The sequence below is a fragment of the Engraulis encrasicolus genome, chromosome 4 (genome assembly GCF_034702125.1).
Source record: "Engraulis encrasicolus isolate BLACKSEA-1 chromosome 4, IST_EnEncr_1.0, whole genome shotgun sequence".
NCBI classification, from domain to species: Eukaryota; Metazoa; Chordata; class Actinopteri; order Clupeiformes; family Engraulidae; genus Engraulis; species Engraulis encrasicolus.
Window position 1 is genome coordinate 56,846,933 of NC_085860.1, and position 23,587 is coordinate 56,870,519.

At 42.4% G+C, this 23,587-nt stretch overlaps 1 protein-coding gene across 1 annotated transcript; it reads right to left on the bottom strand.

The window, feature by feature from the left end:
* Positions 1–1,150: 1,150 nt before the first annotated feature.
* snupn (snurportin 1) lies at positions 1,151–21,585 on the bottom strand. The gene is made up of 9 exons (XM_063197767.1): positions 21,420–21,585; positions 19,838–20,002; positions 15,243–15,417; positions 14,926–15,030; positions 14,581–14,677; positions 12,151–12,248; positions 11,390–11,467; positions 10,966–11,046; positions 1,151–2,059 (listed from the first exon to the last, which is right to left on the bottom strand). The coding sequence occupies exons 2-9, from the start codon at positions 19,993–19,995 to the stop codon at positions 1,754–1,756; spliced, it is 1,098 nt and encodes a 365-aa protein (XP_063053837.1). The 5' UTR covers positions 19,996–20,002; positions 21,420–21,585; the 3' UTR covers positions 1,151–1,753.
* Positions 21,586–23,587: the final 2,002 nt, after the last annotated feature.

A 23,587-nucleotide genomic window follows, 5' to 3' on the forward strand; every position in this document is an offset into this window, starting at 1 on the left:
CAATGTGTTTTGTGTTTTGAAAAGATGACAGCTGGAGTAGGTGCATTATATAAAAGAGCAAGTGTTTAAAACAAAATTGGTACAAAATAGTAACGTTTGTTTAAGGTATACAATAACAATGTGCTTCAGGTACAGCACCAAAAACACATTACATTGGCATCCATAGTGTTAGAGCAATAGGTGAAAAACTGTCAAGTGTACGGGAGCACTGAAACAACACTGAGCAGCGTTAGTCCAGTTTACCTACTGTTGTACACACTCAAACGTGAAGAGGAAAGAATTATAAGGACTGATAACCAGGACACCACATGCATGGCAAATAATTATGCAGGTGGTATCACTGTCCACAAACCATTCTTTTCTTTTCAACATGTCTGGCTGATGTGTTTTTTGGGGGGCTTTTTAGTGCCTTTATTATGACAGGATAGAGAATATGCGACAGTAAAGTGGTGGGAGAGAGAGAGATGGGGTAGGGTTGGGAAATGACCCAGGCCACTGCCAAATGGGTGCTCTATCTACGCGGTGCAGCACAGCACCCCCCTCTGGTTGATGTTTGGGTCACGTTTGCATTTTGTAAGTCTCATCCTGGGAGGTACCATGATCCAGGGAAGACCGTCACCCCACACTCAACACTGCCTTTCTACATTGATTCGGGGCCACCTGGCGGTGTTGTCCAGCAGCTGCAATGGTGTGCCTCTGTTTATTACATGAATGCTAGACGTGGAGCAGTGCCCCTACTTTTCTGAAGGCCTTAATGAAGACACAGTGATCCTCAGAAATGAATTGTATTGTTAGGCCTTGCTCTATCCTCAGAATCTAAACTGCTCTCACTTTGCAGTCACACCAAGGGAATATTCTACCAGTTTCAACAGATTTAGGCAACCTTTAGCTTCACAAGCTTGTGAAGACAATTTTCTGTGAGTGCTGTCCATCACAATATAACTTAACTCAACAAACCAACACCAATTCTATTTGCCTTCTTCTGCAAATGTCTATGAAGAGGTGGCGTATGTCTGAAGGGTTCCTGGTCCAAGAAACTTGAAACCAAAAGGTAAAGCTTTGTTGTTGTTGTTGTTGTTGTTGTGAAATGATTATTCCAGGGGGCAAACATGGACAGCAGGGCTGAGAGCACAACAAATGGTTCAGCAGATATTGTAGAAAAAAAAACAATTTTTATTGACTTTATTTTGACATAAATTCAGAAACTACGTACATCATAAAAACACTTATACAAGCAGATTAAAGACACACATACGCATGCATGCGCACACACACATGCGCACACGCGCGCGCCAACACACACACACACACACACACACACACACACACACACACACACACACACACACACACACACACACACACACACACACACACACACACACACACGAGAACAGTGAGGAATAAGTGGATGACTTAATCTGAAGTACTGATATGGTGTGGTTTTGAACACTACACCAAATGTGTTCATAAACATGCTCATTAACATTTTTTGCCTACATGGCCTCCTTGCAGGCATTGTGCAAATACCCTTTACTTGAAATAATGAGATCTTTCTGCGGTGTTCATATTGAACTTAAAATAATTTCAAAAATACCAATGTGCAGCATGTATTTCTGAAATCCAGACTATTAAAATATTGGGCACTGGAATTAAAGTACCCTGGGAAAAAATCGTTAACCATATTACGTTTTTTTTTTAAACTAAAAAAAAAAATCCAATTTCTGTAATAGCTCTTTTTCGGGAGCTCCCTTCAGAGTTCCATGCGGGTGTCTTTCTTCTTTTGTTGGGAGCGTGTTTCTTTCTGATCAGGTGAGGACAAGTGCTCCAGTTCATACTCGCCGCTCCGGCCGGCTGGCTGGACGTCGCTGTGAATCTTCTTCTGATCTCGTATCTGCTGGAGCTGGTGCTGGGCGTACTCCGGTTTCTGCGTCAGGGGACACTCGGGCACCTCCATCTCCACAATGTCTCCCACCATGTAGGGCTTCAGCCAGGTCACGAGAGGGGTGGTTCCCGGAGTATAGTGCGTCTCCTTATGATAAAACAGGAAGCCATCCACCTGGGAAGAGATCAGGCACCAGAACGAAAAGATTGATTGAATGAAAGATGGTCAAGGATACTGTAAGTACACGATTATTTTCTGCACTATCCTATCTGCACATGCGCACCACGCAAGGCTGCACGATTTGTGGAGCATTGTCACCCTTGAGTTCGCTAGAAGCTGATCTGTAAGTGTTTTTTGGCTAAAACCTGTCTGTAACATTTGTTTTATTCGAGTAGCCGAGGTTATATGGCATTTTTCGTGGTTTATTGACACACCACGTAATGGGTAACGCTTTAGAATAAGGTTCTTCTAATAAGCATTTATAGTCACTAGTAAGCGGCAGGGCTCTAAATTAACACACGCCAACACGCCAAACACGGGTGAAAATTCATTTTGGCTAGTAGAAAAAAATACCTACCCGCCAATTTGGCTAGTAGCGCCCGAGTACAGTAACTTATGAACGGTAAACCGCTGCTCTGATGAACGTTATACGGCGAGATTTCCTACATTACCCATGGACACTAGCGTCACGAGGTAGCCTCCCACCGTGGGCTTTCCAGTGCATCGAGCGTCAACTCCATGCTGTTGCGCGCGCCAGGATTGAAAACATTTCAGACGACCAGCCTTCTGTCAGCTAAGCTGCGCTCACACTATTCTGACAGGCAGCTCTCCTCCTATGCTCTCGTCGCTTTCGCTACAACCTTTTTAACGTCACTACTGCTATTATTACTATATGAACCTTGCTGTAACAGGCTGCATTTTTTAAGCAGCGAGACCCTGACCGTTTCAATAACAGGACTTACGCAGATTATGCATAGCGCTACTTCTGTTGTGTAGACATTTTGTGCGAGTGATGAGAATGTGGCGGGGGTTAGAGCAAGGTTCTGTGTGTTGGTGAATGCTAGTAGTAATTGTAAATAGTGACGTTAAAAATGAGTGGTTGTGGAACGAAATAGCGACCAGGGCAGAGGAGGAGAGCCGACTGTCAGAGTAGTGTGACCGTAGCTGTCAGTTCAGTTGTCTTCTGAAATGTTCAGAGTCCTGGCGCAACTAAGTTGGAAAGCCCACGCCATCGAAAAGAAAAAAAAAGCAACCAACGACGAAGCTGTGGAAGTAACAAAGGAAGCGAAGATTCCCGAGATATTATTTACTTTTAATTAAACTAGGCTTCTTGTCATTTTGTTGCGCATGGTAGAGAAGAGCTCCTCCTCTCTCCTCTCCTTTTCCTCTCATCTCTTCTCCTTCCTTGGGGTGTGCGTATGTGAGGTTTTGTAGTGTTTGGCTGTGTGCTTGGTTACTGTAGGCCTATGTTAAAGATCTGTTATGTGAGTGGCTTGTGTGATGTGATTCAGCTGCTTTCAGAGGAATTGAACAAAAACTAATCAAATTAATTAGGCCTAAGTAACGAAAGTAAAAAATAAAGCAGAAGTTAAAAAATAATGAAAAAATATATAGCCTATAATATGCTTATTATGTAGGCATATAGTAGCCTATGCAGGCCTATAGTGTATCTGTGTTGTAGAAACAGTTGGACAAAATGACCATTTAATTAGAAAAAAAAACCTAGCCTAATGCATAGTTTAATTTGGCGAGATAAAAAAAAATGGCTAGTTGAACTTCTGTTTGGCTGGTAAGAAAAAATGTCCACTAGCCAAATTGGCTGGTGGTGGAAAAAGTTAATTTAGAGCCCTGGTAAGCAGGTAGTAATACCCTTACAAGTGCCCAATAACATGCTTATTAACTTTGTTAACATCTTATAAGGTGCTTATTATGTGTTTCTAGTGGTTTATTTTTTAAGTCTTATTATTTAAATCGGTACACATATCCATCTTGATATGCTGACTAATACTAGATATGGAGGCGTCGCGAAAAAAAAACTACATTTTCAAGATGGCTGCCATGTGTACCGATTTTCATGCTTTTACTCAAATAAAGTTACTCATCAGATGTTAACAACGTTAATAAGCATGTTATTGGGCACTTGTAAGGGTATTACTACCTGCTTACTAGTGACTATAAACGCTTATTAGAAGAACCTTATTCTAAAGCGTTACCACGTAATGTTATAAATGTAGTAAGGGGAAAATACTCGTAATATTATAATGGTGTTGTAAGGAATCATTTCTTGGGTTTATTAAAGTTAAAGATTAACGGGAGACTTTGGCCGTCTGTCAAAGATAGCCGAGGCCTATTGATCACAAATGAAGAGTGTTTTGTCAGCGTCTTGACACGCTACAATTCACAATAAAGATGGAATTAATCAGAGACTTTGTAGGTCCTGTTGTGTCGTAATAAACACACGGATGTAAATAAACGGTACTTTAATAAACAGAAATAAACGGATGCATGAGAGCATACACGGAACGTGCGTACATCTTCCGTAACTGTACTTCTGCTCTCTCTACTGTATGCTACACATGCATAAGTAGGCGCAAGCTCCACCTAGTGGATTGGTTGCATAACACATTGCATATACCACATATCCCCCTTAATAGGAAAACACTATACTGAAGGAAGCAGCGTTTAAACGGTAACCAAAAATCTGAACAGAATCATGTATCATTTAAAACATATTCATCATTTGCATTTAGCAGACAGGTAAGTATTAGTTTTGTAACAGAATAACATTTTATATTAAAGCATGTTAACCAGAAATTCCTTTTGCCTTTCAAGTAAGTATTAGTTGCACCTGAATCACCTTTGATTTGAAAACATTAGTGTATAACCTTTTAAACTAAATTCAGACCATGCATTCAATGACTTGAACCTTTCAATCTTCAGCGTGTATCACATTACCTAGAAAATCAATTCATATTTACATTTATTAATTCACCATATACTGCATTACTCATCAGTTCATTTCAACAAAAAGTCCCGAGTCCATTCTGGGACCCTGTGACACCTGGTCGGTCTGCCAGGCAGTGGTACACTCTCGGGCTGTGGTGTCACAGCTGGTGGTACACCATCCGGTTGTGGTGTCGCTGGTTCAGTGTCCTGCGGTACTGATTCTCCATCACCATCAGTCCCACGATCGGAAACTGGAGCAAGGTAGGACGCATTCCAGCAACGTCCATCAGACAGCCGGTAAGTGTACTGTCCTCTTTTTTCCATGACACGTAGTGGCTTGGTGAATTTGCACTGAGTCTTAGGAAGGATGCCAGGCTTTTTCACCCGGACATATGAGCCACATTTGAAGGACACGTGTTTGGCCTCTCTTTTGTGATCAGTGTAGGCTTTGCTTTTTGCTTGTTTTTGTCCCACTCTGGAGATGACCTCCTGTTTGGACAGTGTTTGCTGTTGCTGCAGTGGACGTCCAGCCACATGCAGCTTAGTGCGCATAGGCCGGCCATGCAGCAGTTCTGCAGGCGAGCACTGTGTTGTGGAGTGGGGTGTAGCACGATAAACAAGCAGAAACTCACGTGTAAACTCCTTCCAGGGCCGTCCCTCGAGCAGTGCAGTCTGCAGGCTGTCTTTCAAGCTGCGGTTGAAGCGCTCGATCTCACCGTTCGCCCTGGGGTAGTAGACAGACGACTTTGTGTGCACTATCCCTCTGTTCTGAAGGAAAGCCTCGAACTCGCGTGACACAAATTGCGAGCCGTTGTCAGATACCAGTTCCTTTGGATTTCCCTCTCTGCTGAAAACAGAACACAAAAACTCGACAATTGCATGTGAAGTAATGTTAGAAAGAAAAGCTACCTCAGGCCACTTGCTGTGGTAATCTACCAGTGTGACAGCAAAGTGACAGTCCATGGGCGCTCTTTCGAAAGGCCCCACCAGGTCTATTGCAACCTTGTCCCAGGCCTCTTTTGGGTAAGGCACGGGCTATAGAGGTGGTGTGTGTGTGACCGCTGATTTGTCGTGTTCTTTGCAGGTGGTGCAGTCTCTGATTGCAGTTTCGACCTGGGCGTCCATGCCAGGCCACCAGTATTCGTCTCTCAGTCTCCGCTTTGTTCTCACAATGCCTAGGTGTGTGTCGTGGGCGAGGGCGATGAACTTTGCCTGTAGACTGTCTGGCACCAGCAGTCTGTGTGAGCCCCGTACGACACAGTCACCTTGCAGAGAAAGTTCATGTCGGAGCTTGAAGAAGGGTTGCAGATTTGGGCTGAGCCGTTTGGCGGATGCAGGCCATCTGGAGGTAAGTGGGCGTCTCAGCTCACTTTGCACAGGACAGGCCACGCACGCAGCCTGGAACTCAGCATCAGTGACAGCAGGTAATGTAGAGGTAAGGGCAACTTCCACGTCGTCCTCCAAGCTGGGCTCAGAGTTCGGTATTGGGAGTCTGGATAAGCAGTCTGCTGTGACGTTCTCTCGTCCTGGCTTGTACTGGATGTCATAGGAGAATGCCAGCAGTCTGGATGACCACCGAGCAATCCGCATGCCTGCTCTGCCTTGGCCCTTTGATGTCAGCAGTGTAGTGAGGGGGTTGTGATCAGTGCGCAGTGTGAACCGTCTCCCCCATAGGTAAGTCCTCCATTTTTCTGTGGCCCACACACACCCCAACGCTTCTTTTTCGATGGTGGAGTATTTCCTTTCGGCCGGTGTGAGTGTGCGTGAAGCAAAGGCCACGGTTCTCTCTGTGCCATCTGGATGCATCTGCCTGAGCACTGCACCCAGACCGTAGTCACAAGCATCTGTAGTGACAACTGTGGGAAGCTCACGATTGAACATTGCAAGTGCAGGGCTGTTGACTATCAGTTCTTTGACAGTCTCGAAACTGCTCTGTGCCTCTGGTGTCCATGTGAATGACTCTGCCCCACGGAGAAGTGCTCGGAGTGGCTCCACAACAGCAGCGTAACCTGGTATGAACTTGGAGTACCAGGATGTGAGCCCCAGGAATGAGCGGAGTGTAGGTAGGTCTGTGGGTGCAGGTGCATGGACCACGGCAGTCACGTGTGTGGTGTCAGGCTGAATGCCTTTATCTGAGACTGTGTGTCCCAGGAAGCACAGTTCTTTCTGCCTGATGTTGCACTTTGACAAGTTCAGTTTCAGTCCCGCTTTGTCAATCTGCTGAAGCACGGCAGTCAGGGTTTTGTTGTGTTGCTCTAATGTCGCGCCCGACACAATCACATCATCCAGGTAGCACTGTACTCCTTTCATGTCTTTCAGGATTATGGACATCATCCTCTGGAAGCAACTGGGCGCAGATGCCAGTCCGTACGGCACCCTTTTGTACCGGAACAGTCCATCATGCGTGATGAATGTGGTCAGGTGGCGGCTATCCTTATGCAGTGGCAGTTGGTGGTAAGCACTCTGTAGATCTAGTGTGGAGAATGTTGTGGCACCCCTGAGCTCTGTAAACATTTCCTCCATGTGCGGCAGTGGAAAACCATTCACTACAACCGCCTTGTTGACCTCTCGCAAGTCTGCACAGAGTCTCAGTCCTTGCCCACCTTTCTTTGTAGTGACCACGATGGGCGAAACCCACTCTGAAGACTCAACTGGTTCGATGACGTCCTGTTGCAGTAGCTTTTTCAACTCAGCTGACACAGCGTCCCTGATGGCAAAGGGCAGCCTGCGCATTTTCTGTCGAACTAGTGGAACGTCTGGGCGCACTTACACCAGGTGTGTAAAGGCTTTGGCGCACCCCAGTGTGTTCACGTCTGCATTGACATTCTCGACTATGGCTTTGGAAGGAACAGCGGAGCGTGCCACAACTTGACCGTCGATGACTTGCATTTGTAGTGCAGCGAACAGGTCTCTGCATAACACTGCAGACCCCTGCTTTGCAATGTAGAGATCTGTGACAGTGTTACAGTCACCAAAAGTCACTGTTGCATGTAAGCACCCCAGCACAGGTATTACATTCCCCCCATAGTCTTTCAGTCGGTAGCTTGGTTTCACGAGTGCAGTGGTAGCAGGGAAGCACTTTGCATAAACAGTTTCTGGAATAATTGACACTGCCGAGCCTGTGTCCAGCATTAATTCGACCTCCTGGCTCTGTTTCCCCTCTGCACACACGTTAACTGTACACATGATGTTACCGACATGCCCTGTATTAACATTCAAGATGGTTACCTCTGGTACGTCGATCTCGTGCACTTCTCTGCTGCCCCTGCAGACTTTAGCAAAGTGTCCTTTCTTCTTGCAGGAATTGCATTGAGCATCTTTTGCAGGACAGTCCTTGGAATCCGCCTTGTGTGAAAAAGATCCACACCTGTAGCAAGATTTCCCTGGCGCCGCCGAAGTTTGAGGCGATTTCTTCCCCATCTGAAATGTGTGATGTTGCTGCGATCCTTTGACGTGCACCGCTTGCACTGCTGCACCCTCGGCGGTCGTGATCATGGCTTTAGCCTCCGAAATGGCTGTTTCCACTTGGCGCGCAATCGTCAACGTTTTGGCTAGCGTTAATCCCTCCTCCAGTAGCAACTTTTCCCTGATTCGTGAGGAGTTGGTCTTCTCGACGATCTGGTCGCGTAGCATCTCGTCTTTCAATCAAAGTTGCTTGTTGTAACCAGCTCCTTTAACGCAGCATGGAACTGGTCTGTCGATTCTCCCGCCCACTGACCACGCTGTCTGAAGCGGTAGCGTTCGGCCACGACATTTACTTTAGGCGTGAAAAAGTCCTCCAGCGCTTTCAAAGCATTCGCGTACGTATTGCCGTTAACTTTCAGCGTATAGAAAAGTCTCTGACCTTCAGCACCTAAGCAATGAATCAGTAAAGCCCGTTTCCTTGCATCGGTTAGCTCACCTTCCGACATTGCTAGCAAGAAGTTGTCGAAGGAGCGGATCCACGCTTTGAAGGGCATCGGCGGATCGCCCACATTTTGTAGGAAAGGCGTCGGCTGGCACAGCTGTAGAGTCGTCATCCTCGTCGCCAATATGTTGTGTCGTAATAAACACACGGATGTAAATAAACGGTACTTTAATAAACAGAAATAAACGGATGCATGAGAGCATACACGGAACGTGCGTACATCTTCTGTAACTGTACTTCTACTCTGCTCTACTGTATGCTACACATGCATAAGTAGGCGCAGGCTCCACCTAGTGGATTGGTTGCATAACACATTGCATATACCACAGGTCCTTACAGATCAGCGAAACTAAGGGCGACAATGCTCCACGAGTCATGCCACGCATTCGCAGAGCGGATAGTGCAGCCTGTGCAGATAGGATCGTGTAGAAAAAACAAGATGCCTTAAAGAACTCCGTTACTCCTTTAGGTACAAGAGATGGGATACAACCAAGACCAATCAGTCCCTCCAGTTTTTCGCGATTCAGCGATCGCGTGGATTCATGCAAATTCAATGATATTCCGCATAATTTCGCGATGCCACGTAATTCCTGTAAAGCCGCATTTTTCCCGCAAAATTTCAACATTCTGTGGAGTTTATTGATTATTTTCGTCAAAAAAAATAAAAATGTGACTACAATACCACCGGAGACGAAAACCAATAGGAAGCATTTTTGTTAATATGTCACTGAAACATTGAAAAAGAATTGCCTGCTATTTCGGAAGTCGCGACCCTCATCTCAGCTGCTCCGCGTCTCTCCTCCCCTCCCTCACACATACACGCAGGCGTCGGTGCTGCTCACCCGTGACCTTTTTTAACAGCAGTAGCCTACTTTTCAGTGCAATCCTGGCTGGAGAAAGTATTGTAGCCCATTTATCCATGACGAAGAAGTGTATGCAGTCATGAAATAGTGGCGGTGCTGTCGCACAGTAGCAAACATCTTACGTTACAACTTCTCCACTCTCCCCTGTCGCTTTCATGAGCATGCTACCCGACGGTCGTTGTCTGATCTTTTTTCAATGTTCGCTAATGTTTGTATTTTAAGGGTCTATGTCTATGCGTAGGCACAAGCCTTCTGATAACAAGCACTGTAGTGCCTATCGCAAAGGATTCGGAAGTGTGGAGTTTTGCAACTTGTTTCAGTCAAGGACACCGAGATAGGAAGTGAACGGCCCTTCCACGCTTTCACTGTGTTATTGCAATAAAGTCTTGCGAATCCATGCAACCATGCACACAACCATGTCAACGAGAGCGTGTATGCCATCACAACTTTGCATCAAGCAAATAATATGCAACAGCTTGCAATACGAGCACGAGAGAGAGAGAGAGAGAGAGAGACGCGTCTTCCAACAGGTGACATTGTAACGCTTGCATACAGCCTGGCTACTGTACCCCGCGACGCTCTTCATTAGCCTACTGGTAGGCTATACCCACAAGTATTTTTTCATAACGCGCAGTCCCGTTTTCCCCCGAAGTCGTTCTAAAATATCGACAGAGATTTATGAGTGTCGCGGCCTTGATTTTTTTTTACACATTGGACGCACTGGCTTATAAGACGCTCTGGCAATTTTTGACAATAGGCCTATTTTATTATTCTATTATATAGGAAGTGTGTTTCTGAATCTCTCTCTCTTTTGTCTTCAGCCTGCTTCTTAGACTGATTGTGGTTTTCAGTTACCAAAAAAACCCAGAAATGGGTGCAAAATCTTTGCAAAAAATGAGAAAATGCCTCAAAATCTTTGCAAAAAATGAGAAAATGCCGCCACAAAATCAGACATTTTGACCGCAAAAATCACAAAATCCCAGTGCAAAATCCTGGAGGGACTGACCAATATATTGTCCTTGTTTAGTGTGTCGATGGATAATTGCCATTTTGTAAGACATTTTGACAGAAAAATGAAGTGATTACACAATGACAACATTTCAAATGTAAAGCTAAATATTTACTTAGATCATGTGACTATATGACAATATTCATTTATATCAACAGAATAACATTTAAAAATCAGTTCACATCAGTTAGGTACAAATTTAGCCTGACATTTCATTTTTGTTTTGTTTACTGACTCAATTAATATTTACACAGTATTAAATATTAAGCTATTGACAGCCTCTATGAGCCCAACACATCCACCAAAAAACACACCCACCACATGAAACTAGCGAGATAATAGTAAAGGTTCTCACGCTGAATGTGTACTCCTTGAGAAGTGCTTGACAGATGGATTCCTTTGTGCTCCACATACTCTCTAGACGCAGAAACCTAAACTGTAGAAAAAGCAGGCATCTTGATCATTTAAGACAGAAAAATGCCACATACTGTCTTTGAATACCAATCTACTGTTAATGCACATACAAAACAAATAAGCCCAAGAAATACTAACATCTAGGCCTATGCAGTCGCCTCTGACTGGTATAGCCCGCTACCAATGGCCCTTGCATTACCTTTTCATTCTCATTCAATATAATCAGTTCCCTAATAGTGTTAATATAACAATTTTAATAATACTGTATTGGTTATCTTATAACTAATCGGAATATGCTATGTCCATCTGAAACAGGCCTGTTATACAAGTTACACTGAATTGAAGCACATTAAAGTGGCACTCACAGAGTTGTATTTGGTAATTTCAGACAGGCCGCTTTCCTCCTCCATCTTCGACTGGAGCCAAAAAAACCTGAATTCAGTCTAAAGAAATAAATAACAAAAAATAAACCTGTAAAACAGCTTCTAAATACAGTACAATTTAAGGCTAGGAAATGTTGTGGAATCTAAAAGGTCCAATGTATTATGCTTTTTTTAGTTGTTAATTTTCAGGATGCTTGAAACCCATTCACTAGTATACTTACAACCACCATCAATTTAACCCTATCATGCAGAGCCTCTGTAATAACCTTATTGACACCAAAATGACCATGTGTAAATATGTTACTAAGACTCTTGAGAAATGTCATTGCAATGATGAAAGCTTTTTCAGTAAATAGTCAATAGGATCACTGGCAATCCCATCCGCATGAAAGGGCTACAGTATTCATTATGGCTTGGAAATTAACACTCTCCATACAGCACATGAATACAGTAGGTGAAACCTTTCCAGGTAAATCCACCGTTTTTAATAATCAGTCATATGTCCGATTCCAACGGGATTAATATTACAGAGTCTGGAACAGTGGTAATTCGCAATTATCCCCGTACTTCTATTTCGTAAATGAAATAGTTTAAGGCACATCGTCCATATTATGAATACATTGCTTCTATTGAATATGTTGCCTCTATTATGATTATGTTGATACAACTCCTTTAATAGTCATTGAACACCTGAAAGATCCCCCGCACACACACACAATGGAAAAATAGAAAAAGAAAATTACCGAACAGTCATAGACTGGATGGCCTCTCCAGCACATCACATCCAGGATATAGTACGTTCTATCAACTTCGCTGTAGATGCAGTCAAGGATTGTGTAGTCTACAAGGACAACAAGCATAATCACTTATTACATAAGGTATTGCACACAAATGAGGGAAAATGTAATGGGGTCATTCCATGTCAATTGAACAAATTTTCACGCACTTGCTTCTCAACATATTCTGAAAATATTACTGAGTGTTCCCTAGAAATCCAAGAGAAAGGACTCACATCTCCTTTTAAAGAAGTAGTATTAGTATTAGTATAGTTTTAAATTCTCAGACCATTTTATAGGGGGAGGGGGGTATCGATTTTGTCCAGCGAATTTAGAAGGCTTACATTGGCATGATGGTACATAAAAAGGTCTGGTCTGCAGCAAAACCATCATGTTTCCGCTAGTAGATCGGTGGTTCTCAACCGTTTTTGAACAAGCGCCCCCTTGATCTTATCATGAGCCTCCCAACACCCCCTCCTCATGAGCCTCCCAACACCCCCTCCTCATAAGCCCAGAGACGCCCCCTTAGTATTAAAAACGAAAAAAAAAAAAAAATGCCCCCCAATGGCAACTGAGCAACCCCCCCCCTCTCAGCTGTATCCTTCTATCCTGTTGAAAAACACTACTCTAGGTATTTCCATATCTTCACAGACAGACAAGCAGACAAACTACGACTGGCAACTCCCTCCGTTGGTTAAAACCAAACCTGGTTCCAGTGACATCGATTTCAAGGGTGTGAAATAAAATACTAACAGGTGTATAAAACAACTAAAATGTATATCTTCAAAAATAGAGATTGTAGAGCTTTCAGGGGAAAAAAGTGAAATATATTCTGTGTTTCCCATACGTTGAGGAAACTATGGCGGCCCGCCATAGTTTAAATTTGGCCGCCATAGTTTCCGAAAATGTAAAAAAAATTATATATATTTTTTCATTTTTTTTTAACGATTTCCGTTTTTGTTAAAAACGATTTGAATTACGATTTCCTTCACATTTTCCTCCTGGAGTAAATACATCCTATAGAGAAAACCACAAGTGCTTGAAAGACAGAGGGATCAAAAGCATAGTTAAGTTGTTGTAGTTAACTTGGGTTTGGGAGCAATAATAAAAAAAAGGGACAGTTGGGATGAGTTTACTAACACTCCCCAGGCTTTGTTTTACAGTTGTAATGAGTTAGGTGACAGGCATTCATTGACATGGCAGAGGAGACATCGGGCTGCATATAGAAATGAATGTGTAATGAATGTGAATATAGACATAAATGTGTAATATGTTGTTCAGCCCATTTAATGGGAGGAATTTTGAAAAACTGGCCCTGTGACCAGCACCCCTCATGTAGAATGTGTACGCCTATATGTGTGTGGGGAAAAGGCATAGCCTACCGTCTTAGACCCTTTTTGTCTATGCGTTAACAATTTCACAGTACTCTTAAATTCTTATCTCTGCTCCTATTTTGTTTTATCATTTTTTTCATTACATAGACCCCTGCATGAGGGACGAATGAAACTATGTTGTAAACAGAAATGATTCATTCATTTTTTTAAAAATATATAAATGACAATGTACTACTAATATCATGGGTAAAATGTTATGTAGCATTATTTCTCAAAATATAAATGGCTGAAATGTAGGCCTAGGCCTATACTTTCTCCATGCGCCAATGTCATACTGTACTCATTGTTTTGCCATTTTGCATTTACACTGTGTGAATACACCCCCCCCCCCCCAAAAAAAAAGGCCCGCGTGAAAAGATCTCTGTGGGAAACACTGATATTTGTATATTCCCATAAGGTTCTTGAGTGCTATGAAAATAAGATTGAAAAAGGGCAGTCATGGGTAAGCAGTTAGGGCGTCAGACTATAGCCCAAAGGTTGCCGGTTCGACTCCCGACCTCCAGGTTGGTGGGGGGAGTAATCAACCAGTGCTCTCCCCCATCCTCCTCCATGACTGAGGTTCCCTGAGCATGGTATCGTCCCGCCGCACTGCTCCCTATAGGGGCGCCATTGAGGGCGACCACTTTGCACAGATGAGGCATAAATGCAATTTCGTTGTGTGCAGTGTTCACTTGTGTGCTGTGGAGTGCTGCGTCACAATGACAATGGGAGTTGGAGTTTCCCAATGGGCTTTCACTTCACTTTCCTTTCACAAAAAGACTGCCCAGATTTGGGACAAACAGCCAAAAGAGAGTATAGCAAAATACTGCAATGAAATGTTGATAAACTCTGAGAGACTTGTGGGATCATCTAGTCTAGTGCAAACATGAATATTTTGCTGCGGACTAGACCTATTCATGTACCAGCATGCCAAATGTAAGCACTCTATATTACACAGCTGTTACACTACAGTATGTTACTATTTTTCCTTCAATTTTGTTTCCGGCAAGTAAAATGCTCAAACCTTTTCCTATAGCGTTGTTATGCCTGTTTCCTCCAGGAAGTCCAGAGGGAAAGCGGTTGACACAGTAGCCACTCTTGGTGTAAGCCGCTGTTGACCCCTAAAATAATAAATAAAAAAATTAGTATATGTGATGAATAATGGCTTCACATTTTAGGATTTTGTGAACACAGTTAAAACATGTTATTTACAAACCATGTTCAACGTGCTTTAGGACAGTGCCGCGTGCATGTAGCAAATATAATAAGCATGTATTTCTTGGAGCAAAAATGCTACACTACACTACACTGCCTTAGCTAGAGAATACATAGACACAATAGTGCTTTTTGGCTGGAAATGTGTGCTTACCTTGGAGGCGATAACTAGAGATCGCTTTCCAACTGGACAGACCGCCAACAGCCAATCTGTCTCCAATTCTGCAGGCACTTCTACCAACCACTCCGATAACATCAGCTACAAAAATGGGCAATAAAATGTACAGTTTGTCAAAACAGTGTGCACCAAACCAATAACAGAAAATTGACATCCATGCTTACTATACATATACAGTATACAGTATACAGTATAGTACAGTACATACAGTACAGTATGTGAACAACCAATAAATAATGTCAGCTGAACATACAATAAAAGAAAATCAGGTCTGGAAACCTGGTCATAGAAACCTGATTGGCGTAATGCTTTGGCAACTTTGTTCTTTGCTGAATTTCCATGTCCTCTTCTGGTGCATCTTCTTGAGGCTTTGCGTCTGACTCAATAGTCTGTTCATTTTCACTGTCTTCCTCAGTCCAGTCCCCGACTGCCAAACGGCGGGCATGGTTGACATAGTTCAGCCTCTTCCTATGACATAGAAAATGTGAACATGTGACGTGATGCACTCATTTTTGGGGCTGACCGGCAAACGTAACTATCAACATAGTGCCGAAGAGTCACGAGCATGTGGCTAAAATTGTAGCTTTCCTTGGTAACCAGTCATTTCTAGAGTCCAGAATCAATAGCCACTAATGAGGAAATTAAGGGGGAGGGACATTGTGGAGCAATATTTAAGCAATATGACCAGAGTGGGAGGGATGATGTGCACTGACATCCTCCCTGGTGTGGTTCGGCCATAGGCACGAAGCTGAAGCCTGAGTGCCGTCGGCAATCACACCAGGGAGGATGTCAGTGCACATCATCCCGACCGCGAGGGTCATATTGCTTTTATACAATAGTTCAATTGCCAACAAAATACCAGAATAAATGTTCGAATTCATGTTTATTAGTTACCTTCATCATACTTTGTTTACCTGCTCCGCTAAGCAAAGTAGTTCCGAATTGATTGTATGGTTGCTATGCAATGACGAGCTGACAGCGCCAGCGCGTAAAGTTCCATGAAACGCTGTGAAGTGCATTTTTGTGTGGACTGCGACTGGGCTTCGCTTAGCCTACTAAAATGATGCATGATGAATGAAAACACTGTGCAACTTCACCATTAGATGCCTACTTTTATAAGCCTTTTGGCCGGCATTGATTTTCACGTTTTTGTGGACCACAAAACTTGCTGATAGCTGCGTAAAGACACACCTCGTCTTTCCCTCTCCAGTGCCGCATGAGATCCGAGCGCTGTTCTCACACGCACAACCACACAAATCAATCCCTTGTAGGCCTATGATGCCCCGATGTCTGCTTTAGGCTACTGCAGGCTACAACTTTGCTGCTGAAACACTTTCATAGGCAAACGTCTGATGTGGGTGCGAACCCGAGATGGGTTTGCGTTTTCCCTCCCAATAAACTAAAAGGCAACTCATTCCAGTTCCAAGCGGTGATCATTTTAAATTGCATGGCACACGCATCTTGCTTCCAGATGCCCACTTTGTAGGCTACTATTAATTGATTTGCACGTGGTGGATGGCAAGCTTTGCTGATAGCCTAGGCTATATTTTTAAGGGCAGAGGTGTGCCAACTGCCCAGACAACTGCACTAGAATCAGATAACTTCTTTCCTCTCTGCCAGAATCCAGCTACCAACTGGGATACGCGTCTCTGTCATGCGGGCGTGCGTGCGCCCAACTTAGTCCAGCATAGAACAATGGAATAGAATGATGGTGAGTTCAAACTACGCGGCCCTGGTTACATTCACTTTCTCCGCAGTACACTATGAGATAGAATGATGGCGAGTTCAAAATGTGCAGCCCTGGTTACATTCTATCCACGGCGGAGTGATTATTAGGTGTGATGAGTCTCTGGGGATGATGTCCACCTAGACATCATCCTCCATACCGACGCGTAGAATGCCAGTAGAACGCGTCTCATCCAATCAGATATCGCAAAATAAATTGACCGGATCTAACTATTGTATAATAGTCAATATAATGTGCTTATAATGTATAGTGCTTATAAAGTGGTTGTGATGTTGCGCATTCCAAGTATAATCTATGCAAAAATGTGAGCATCCCTTCTGAAAATAATTGCATTGGTTTATATTTTATTAAAAATACATATTTTTATATTTTCCAGCAACTAAACTTTGTGTCATGCTATAGGCAAAGAGAAACATTTTAGTTGTGAAACAATTTTATCAGGTCCAACACAGTAAACAAACTTAACATAATTTTGCCCATTTTCTGGTGTGAGAAACGTAGGCTACAGTTAAAATGTTTGTTTAGCTGTGTTTTAGGGGCAAGTTGTCCCTTATCACACCAAATGAAATCTGATAAACAAAATAACAACAAAGAAGAGTGCTCGCATGTGATTTTCTATGGACACAGGTAGCAACATTGGCAGTTATAAGTGGTCCATAACTGGTGGTATTTCACCTTTCTCATAAAGTGGATACTAGTGCTATTTATATGGCAACTGTTTTATCCTAAATTATAAGCGTATTCTAATATAGATTACTGCCAACGAGCTAGCAGATGCCTTCATAGCCTACTAACTAGCCTACCCAACATTTCTAATGTGTGTAAATTACTTCATCAAATTATGGACTTCGGTTATCCCGTGTGCAAATGTGACACACAGCAACACAGAGGTAAAGCGGTAATATGCAATGACCAGAGGTCCACAGGTAACAGTTATCTTGTGTGAATAGGGATGTCCTGTGCGAATACGGCATGTACAGTGCCTTCAAAAAGTCTACACACCCCTCTTCAAATGTCAGGTTTTTGTGATGTAAAAAATGACAGAAAGACAAATAAATTCACAGCTTTTTCCACCTTCTATCTAAACTATTAACCTGTACAATGCAATTGAGAAACAAGCATAAAGCTTTAAATGGAAACAATAGAAAATAAAAAACTTCAATTAACATGGTTGCATAAATATACACACCCTTAAATTAATACTTAGTTGCAGCACCTTTGGCTTGTCTGGGTCATTCCAAAACCTCAATATTATTCTGGTGAAGCCATTCTTTTGTAGATTTAGGTGTGTGCTTGGAGAAATTGTCGTTCTGAAAGATTGGTTCCTCTGCATCTTCACCTTTAAACCAGGGGGCCAAAGATTTTGTGCCACTACCACGGCCCCTGTGGAAATTTTCATAATTCCCTCCTCCCTAATGAAGGCCCCAGTTACAGCTGAAGAAAAAAAGCACAAAAGAACAATGCTGCCACCACCGTACTTCATGTTAGGTATGGTGTTACTTCGGTGATGTTTTGTGCCAAAAATACCTTTTGGAATTATGTCCAAAATGTTCAACCTCAGTTTCACCTGACCATAACACATCTTCACACATGCATTTGGGAGATTACAGAAGTATTTTTTGCAAAATTTACCTCACCAAGATTGAAATTTTTGGTCATAATTCAAAATGGTATTTTTGGCGCAAAACATCACCGCAATAACACCATACCTAACATGAAGTATGGTGGTGGCAGCATTGTTCTTTTGTGCTGTTTTTCTTCAGCTGTAACTAGGGCCTTCATTAGGGAGGAGGGAATTATGAAAATTTCGACAGGTGCCGTGGTAGTGGCACAAAACCGTCGCCCCCCTGGTAGAAAGGTGAAGATGCAGAGGAACTAATCTTTCAGAACGACAATTTCTCCAAGCACACGCCTAAGTCTACAAAAGCATGGCTTCACTAGAATAAGATTGAGGTTTTGGAATAGCCCAGACAAGCCCAAAGGTGCTGCAACTAAGTATTAATTTAAGGGTGTGTATATTTATGCAACCATGTTAATTGAAGTTTTTTATTTTCTATTGTTTCCCTTTAAAGCTTTATGCTTGTTTCTCAATTGCATTGTACAGGTTAATAGTTTAGATTGAAGGTGGAAAAAGCTGTGAATTAATTTGTCTTTCTGTCATTCATTTTTTACATCACAAAAACTTGGCATTTGAGGAGGGGTGTGTAGACTTTTTGAAGGCACTGTATGTACTTTGTAATGTACAATGTAACTCCGCAGACATCCAGACATCCGGTGATATTACTAGTCGCATGCGAATGCACATGTCCGTGATCATTCTTGTAATTGCTCACCGCTTATAATTTTGTGGCATGAGTAATGGGGGCTAGGGCTGAAATTTTAATGAGCAGTGTTTTAGGGGCAAGTTTGTCCCTTTTCAGCTGCAATCGATCAGCCGTTGATCCTGATCGACCGCTAATGCTAACACCTAAAAATAGCTTGATCGGCAACCCAAATAAAGCGATCAAAATGTTGATCACGAAATATTTAATTTCTCATGCAACTTTCTTGTTTCGCATTTACATATGGCATTGCCCATCGCAGGGGCACAATTATGCTGAGCATAGTTGAAAATCAGTGGCAAAATAAAGCATATATTCACCATTCGTCTTTGCAGCCAGCAACATGATCGGATTTTGCCGAGCCACACAACGTTTACCCGACATTTGTGATTTGCAAATGACTTGTCAGTTAGCTAATTTGAGTATGGTAGTAAGCACGCGACAACCTCACTTCGTCAGCACAAACATCTCAACGTTTATGTTTTTCAAAACCTTTGATAGTTTTATCAACAGCCAGTCGATTCGTTTTTTGTCACTGAAACAACTTAAAGGTGCACTGTGTAGGAATGGTGGTCAGATTAGGTAATCCCACCATGCTGCTCATTGAAACTTTGCTGCCTATTGCCAAATTTGATCTTTTAATGAACATTTACTAAATAATAAACTAATATTTACTAGCATGACCAGAGTACAGTAAGTTTTGTGAACATTCAAAATGGCAGACATGGAGAAGATCATGAAGTGTCTGATTTCACATGGAAAAATGAGTCTGTTTTGGGTGCTTGTTTGCAATAGTGGTGCAGACATGTTGTTCACTTACGTCTTCTGAAAATCCAAGAATCTCCGCCGCCGCTCCCCCTGCTCCAGCACACTGAATTTGCTTTTGTACTGAGCCAGCCGGGGGTGAGCCTTTGATGTGCTATTGTAGTCCTGGGACACCGAGAAACTGGCAGACAATGCATTGGTCAGGTCCTCCATGCTACACCTGAGGAAAAATCAAATGAAACTACATGTAAGGTGCCGTTTCCACGTAGCTGGATATTTTTATATGTGGATATTTTTTTCTCCTGGTTGCATTGGTTTTGCATTGGTTTTGGCCTTCCGTTTCCACGTAGCAGATATTTCAAATCCAGGTATAAAAAGCAGGAGAAAAAAATATCCTGCTAAGGGGGCTGAAACCCATTTGTTACAATGGAGGATTTATTTTTATCCACATGTTGCGTTTACACCTAACCAGGAGAAAAAATACCCTGCTAAAAAAATATGCTGCTACGTGGAAACAGCACCTAAATGTAAATGAAAGTATTAACTTAACACATCTACAGGACACTTTGGGGCCCAACTGACCGGGATTCTAATACATCTTGGTGTGCCTTTTCAGTCGCCAGGTAGAACCCCAGAACTGCATGCATGAATCTGGCACTAATATTAAAGGAGAAACGGACCAAGAACGTTTTAACTCAGAGGGGACCATTTAAGTCACAAATAGATGGTTTTGATGTTGCTCTACAAATTACACAAAAAAGGAACACAACAGCTATCCAATTATCTGATATTAAAATATTACACATATATATAAAACATATTTTTAAATGGCCAACATCTTCTCTATACCTATCCTGCTATGTCATGAATAACACCTGAAAAGATGGTGTTTCATTTCAGAGATAATGGGCTGAAATGAGTTGAAGTTCAGTGGTAATGGAGTAGAGCTCTAATAGGAGACATTAACCCATCTGTCACGTGTTACTCCACCTGACACTCTGCCCAAATTAGCATTTGCATTGGTGTCAGGTGGGGTACACATGTCAAGTGGGGTTCTCATCTCTAACACTACTCTATTACTACTTTATTACAACTCATTTTACATTATCTCTGAAATGACTCCATACCATAATTTCAAGTGTTATTGATGACATAGCAGGCTAGGTTTGGTCAAGATAGGCTGTTGTGTACCATGTTTGTGTGATCAGAAAATAGCAACAAAGACCTTTCTTAGTCGTTTTCTCCTTTAATATTAATGAAGTTTCATGCAATTGTATGTAATCTGGTCGCACTGCCAGTCATAAACATTTAGATATCTAAATAATTGTCATAGGCCTAGGTTGCAAATTGCCTTACTAAAACTTGGTTGAGTAGGCTACTACTACTTTCATTTGATGCCACTGTGAAGGAGGCCTAAATGATCACGACTGCAACACGAATGTCCACTGTTCCTCCAGTAAAGGGGAATACATTCAACATAGTCCAACGTTGTGGCGAAAAAAAGAGAGCACAGCAAAAGAAAGTTAGTCGGGCTTCCTGTAGGCTACCTTGCAGTGGGATTTCCAAAAGTCACAGATTTTGACAGCGGGCCAGTTGGTGTTGCTAGAAGAATAACCAAAATCAGATAGCTTACTCACCATACACCGGGCTGTGACGATTTACAGGGATGGGGCAACGTTGTTAGGTTTTGACCAGCATGAATGACTACAGAGAATCTCTTATTTCTCTGATGCCTGTGCGTGGATGATGTAGTTTAGACTAGCACGTGAAGCTAGAACCAACTACAGTATCAGTACTTCCGGGTAGCGGAGCCATTCCAACAAATTGTGCCAAAATTGAAGTTCATGTTCCCGCTGCCTTGTGGTGGGTGCGTCTGCTATCCGATGAAACGTAGTGATAATTATTTGAACACATTTAATAATAATGATTATTATACGTAAAAATACATAAAAACTACCAGGCTAACTCAAATCGCGAGTAGTGTGAGGGTAATGGGAATGGCACGGACGGACATAGGCTAGGTGGCACTACCAGACGTTTATTCCGATGATAAAACAAACGGGCAAATGTCTCAAAACTCAAGGGCAATGGATAGCTAGGATGTAATTTTGGATGAGAAAAGCTACGGCAGACTGCCTGGTGATTCTCCAAGGAAATCAAGGAAAGGAAAGCTAATGACCGCCTTAGCACCAATAGAGGGCGCTCATACAAAAGATGTTTATAAAGACGGATACAATCTGTGATACAAGTAGGCCTACACATTCTACCTCACAGAGCTCATAGCATTATGAACACTAGTGCAGGGATTCTTGACCTTTTTGACATTGAGGCCCATATTTTTCAGGGCAGAATGGCAATCAATAAGGGAATCTAATCTTAAATATATTGCCCACATAAAAATGAATAAACGTAAAAATATACTGCCGTCCTGGTTGTATTGCATTGCTTTCCTCCACTGTATGCATTAAGCCTAACTGTGAACAAAAACTCATTGCAGACATACTGTAGGCTACACAATATTTTTGACAGGAAAACACAGGAAACTACTGCAGTCCTTTAGATATGCAATCCCACAGCCACCATGGATGGACCACTGATAAAATTGAACGTTTTATGCGGCCCTCAATGTTTTTTTATTTTTATTTTGGCCCAAAATTGGGCCACTGCCCTATTAGAATTCCTGAACTAGAGATTCAATTATAGGCTACTAATTGAGCAGTCCAGTACTCACTCAAATATACAGTAGGCCTATACAGTAGGCTTAAGGAGCACATTACAGTTCTCAGGACTGCATCACCCCATTTATGTTCAAATGAGATCAAATCAGGTGTCATACTTAAAAACACATTTCATCATACCATAGATGTGTTTAGAGTCAATGTCATGTTGGAAAAGAACACAATGATGTGGAGTGATGTATGACCTATTCACTGTTTGTGGAGCAATACATGTATTGATGGTTCCATTCATGAAAACGGCAAACACCAGCAGTACTCATACAACCCCACATACCGGTACATTTTTTCTTTGTATTCTTCATCTCCAACACCATACAGTTTTGATGGCATCAATTCTAAAAGAATTGATCTTAGGTTCATGCAGGGGTGTAAAGGGGTGTTAAGGGGGGTAAAGTCAAAGTGTGACTGAGACACCAGGGCCCCATGTATATAGGGGGCTCATACACAGTTGCATTTATGTAGATATATCGGGGGGGGGGGTGGCTGATTCAGGGCCCACAATTTGCTGCCACGCCCTTGGGCACATGATAGAGTTTGCTCTACGAAACACTGTTTAGCCAATTGTAAAACCATGCCCAGGCATTTTTGTAGCTTTTCCCTGTGCCCAGCGAAAATTCTTCTGCAGCATGGAGGTAAAACGTCTTTAGATGACCATGCCAAGTCGTAAAAAACATCTAAAACAAATCCAGAGCCTCACATCAACCAAGCAATTCTGTCCTTCACGGTCGAATTAAATGAAATCCAAGTAGTCTTATCAGCCTTCTCCTCAGTTACATATCATATGTGGCCTATTTGTTTAGGCAAGTGCTGCAAGGAAGAGAATTAGGCAAGCACAAGCAAAGCACACACCACACTCAAAGCAATCAGCAAAACTGAGCTATTTGACACTACACCTTAGATTGTTATATTCAAGTATTCTTAGAGACAGTGAAAAAAGATAATCTGTTTTTATTCCACATAAGCAAACAAAAAGAACTTAATTATCTATCTGAATGAGAGTAGGTAGAGCTCTGCTAGTTGCTAAAACAACTGCAATGTTCAACAAAAAGGGAGCGAAAATAATCTTG

Excerpts from the sequence above, each read along its gene's own strand:
- snupn (XM_063197767.1), bottom strand. The coding sequence starts at position 19,995 with ATGGAGGACCTGACCAATGCATTGTCTGCCAGTTTCTCGGTGTCCCAG. Across the intron at positions 15,418-19,837 it reads TTCTTGGATTTTCAGAAGAC|GAAGAGGCTGAACTATGTCA; the intron begins GTAAGTGAACAA and ends TCTATGTCATAG. Across the intron at positions 15,031-15,242 it reads CAAAGCATTACGCCAATCAG|CTGATGTTATCGGAGTGGTT; the intron begins GTTTCTATGACC and ends CCATTTTTGTAG.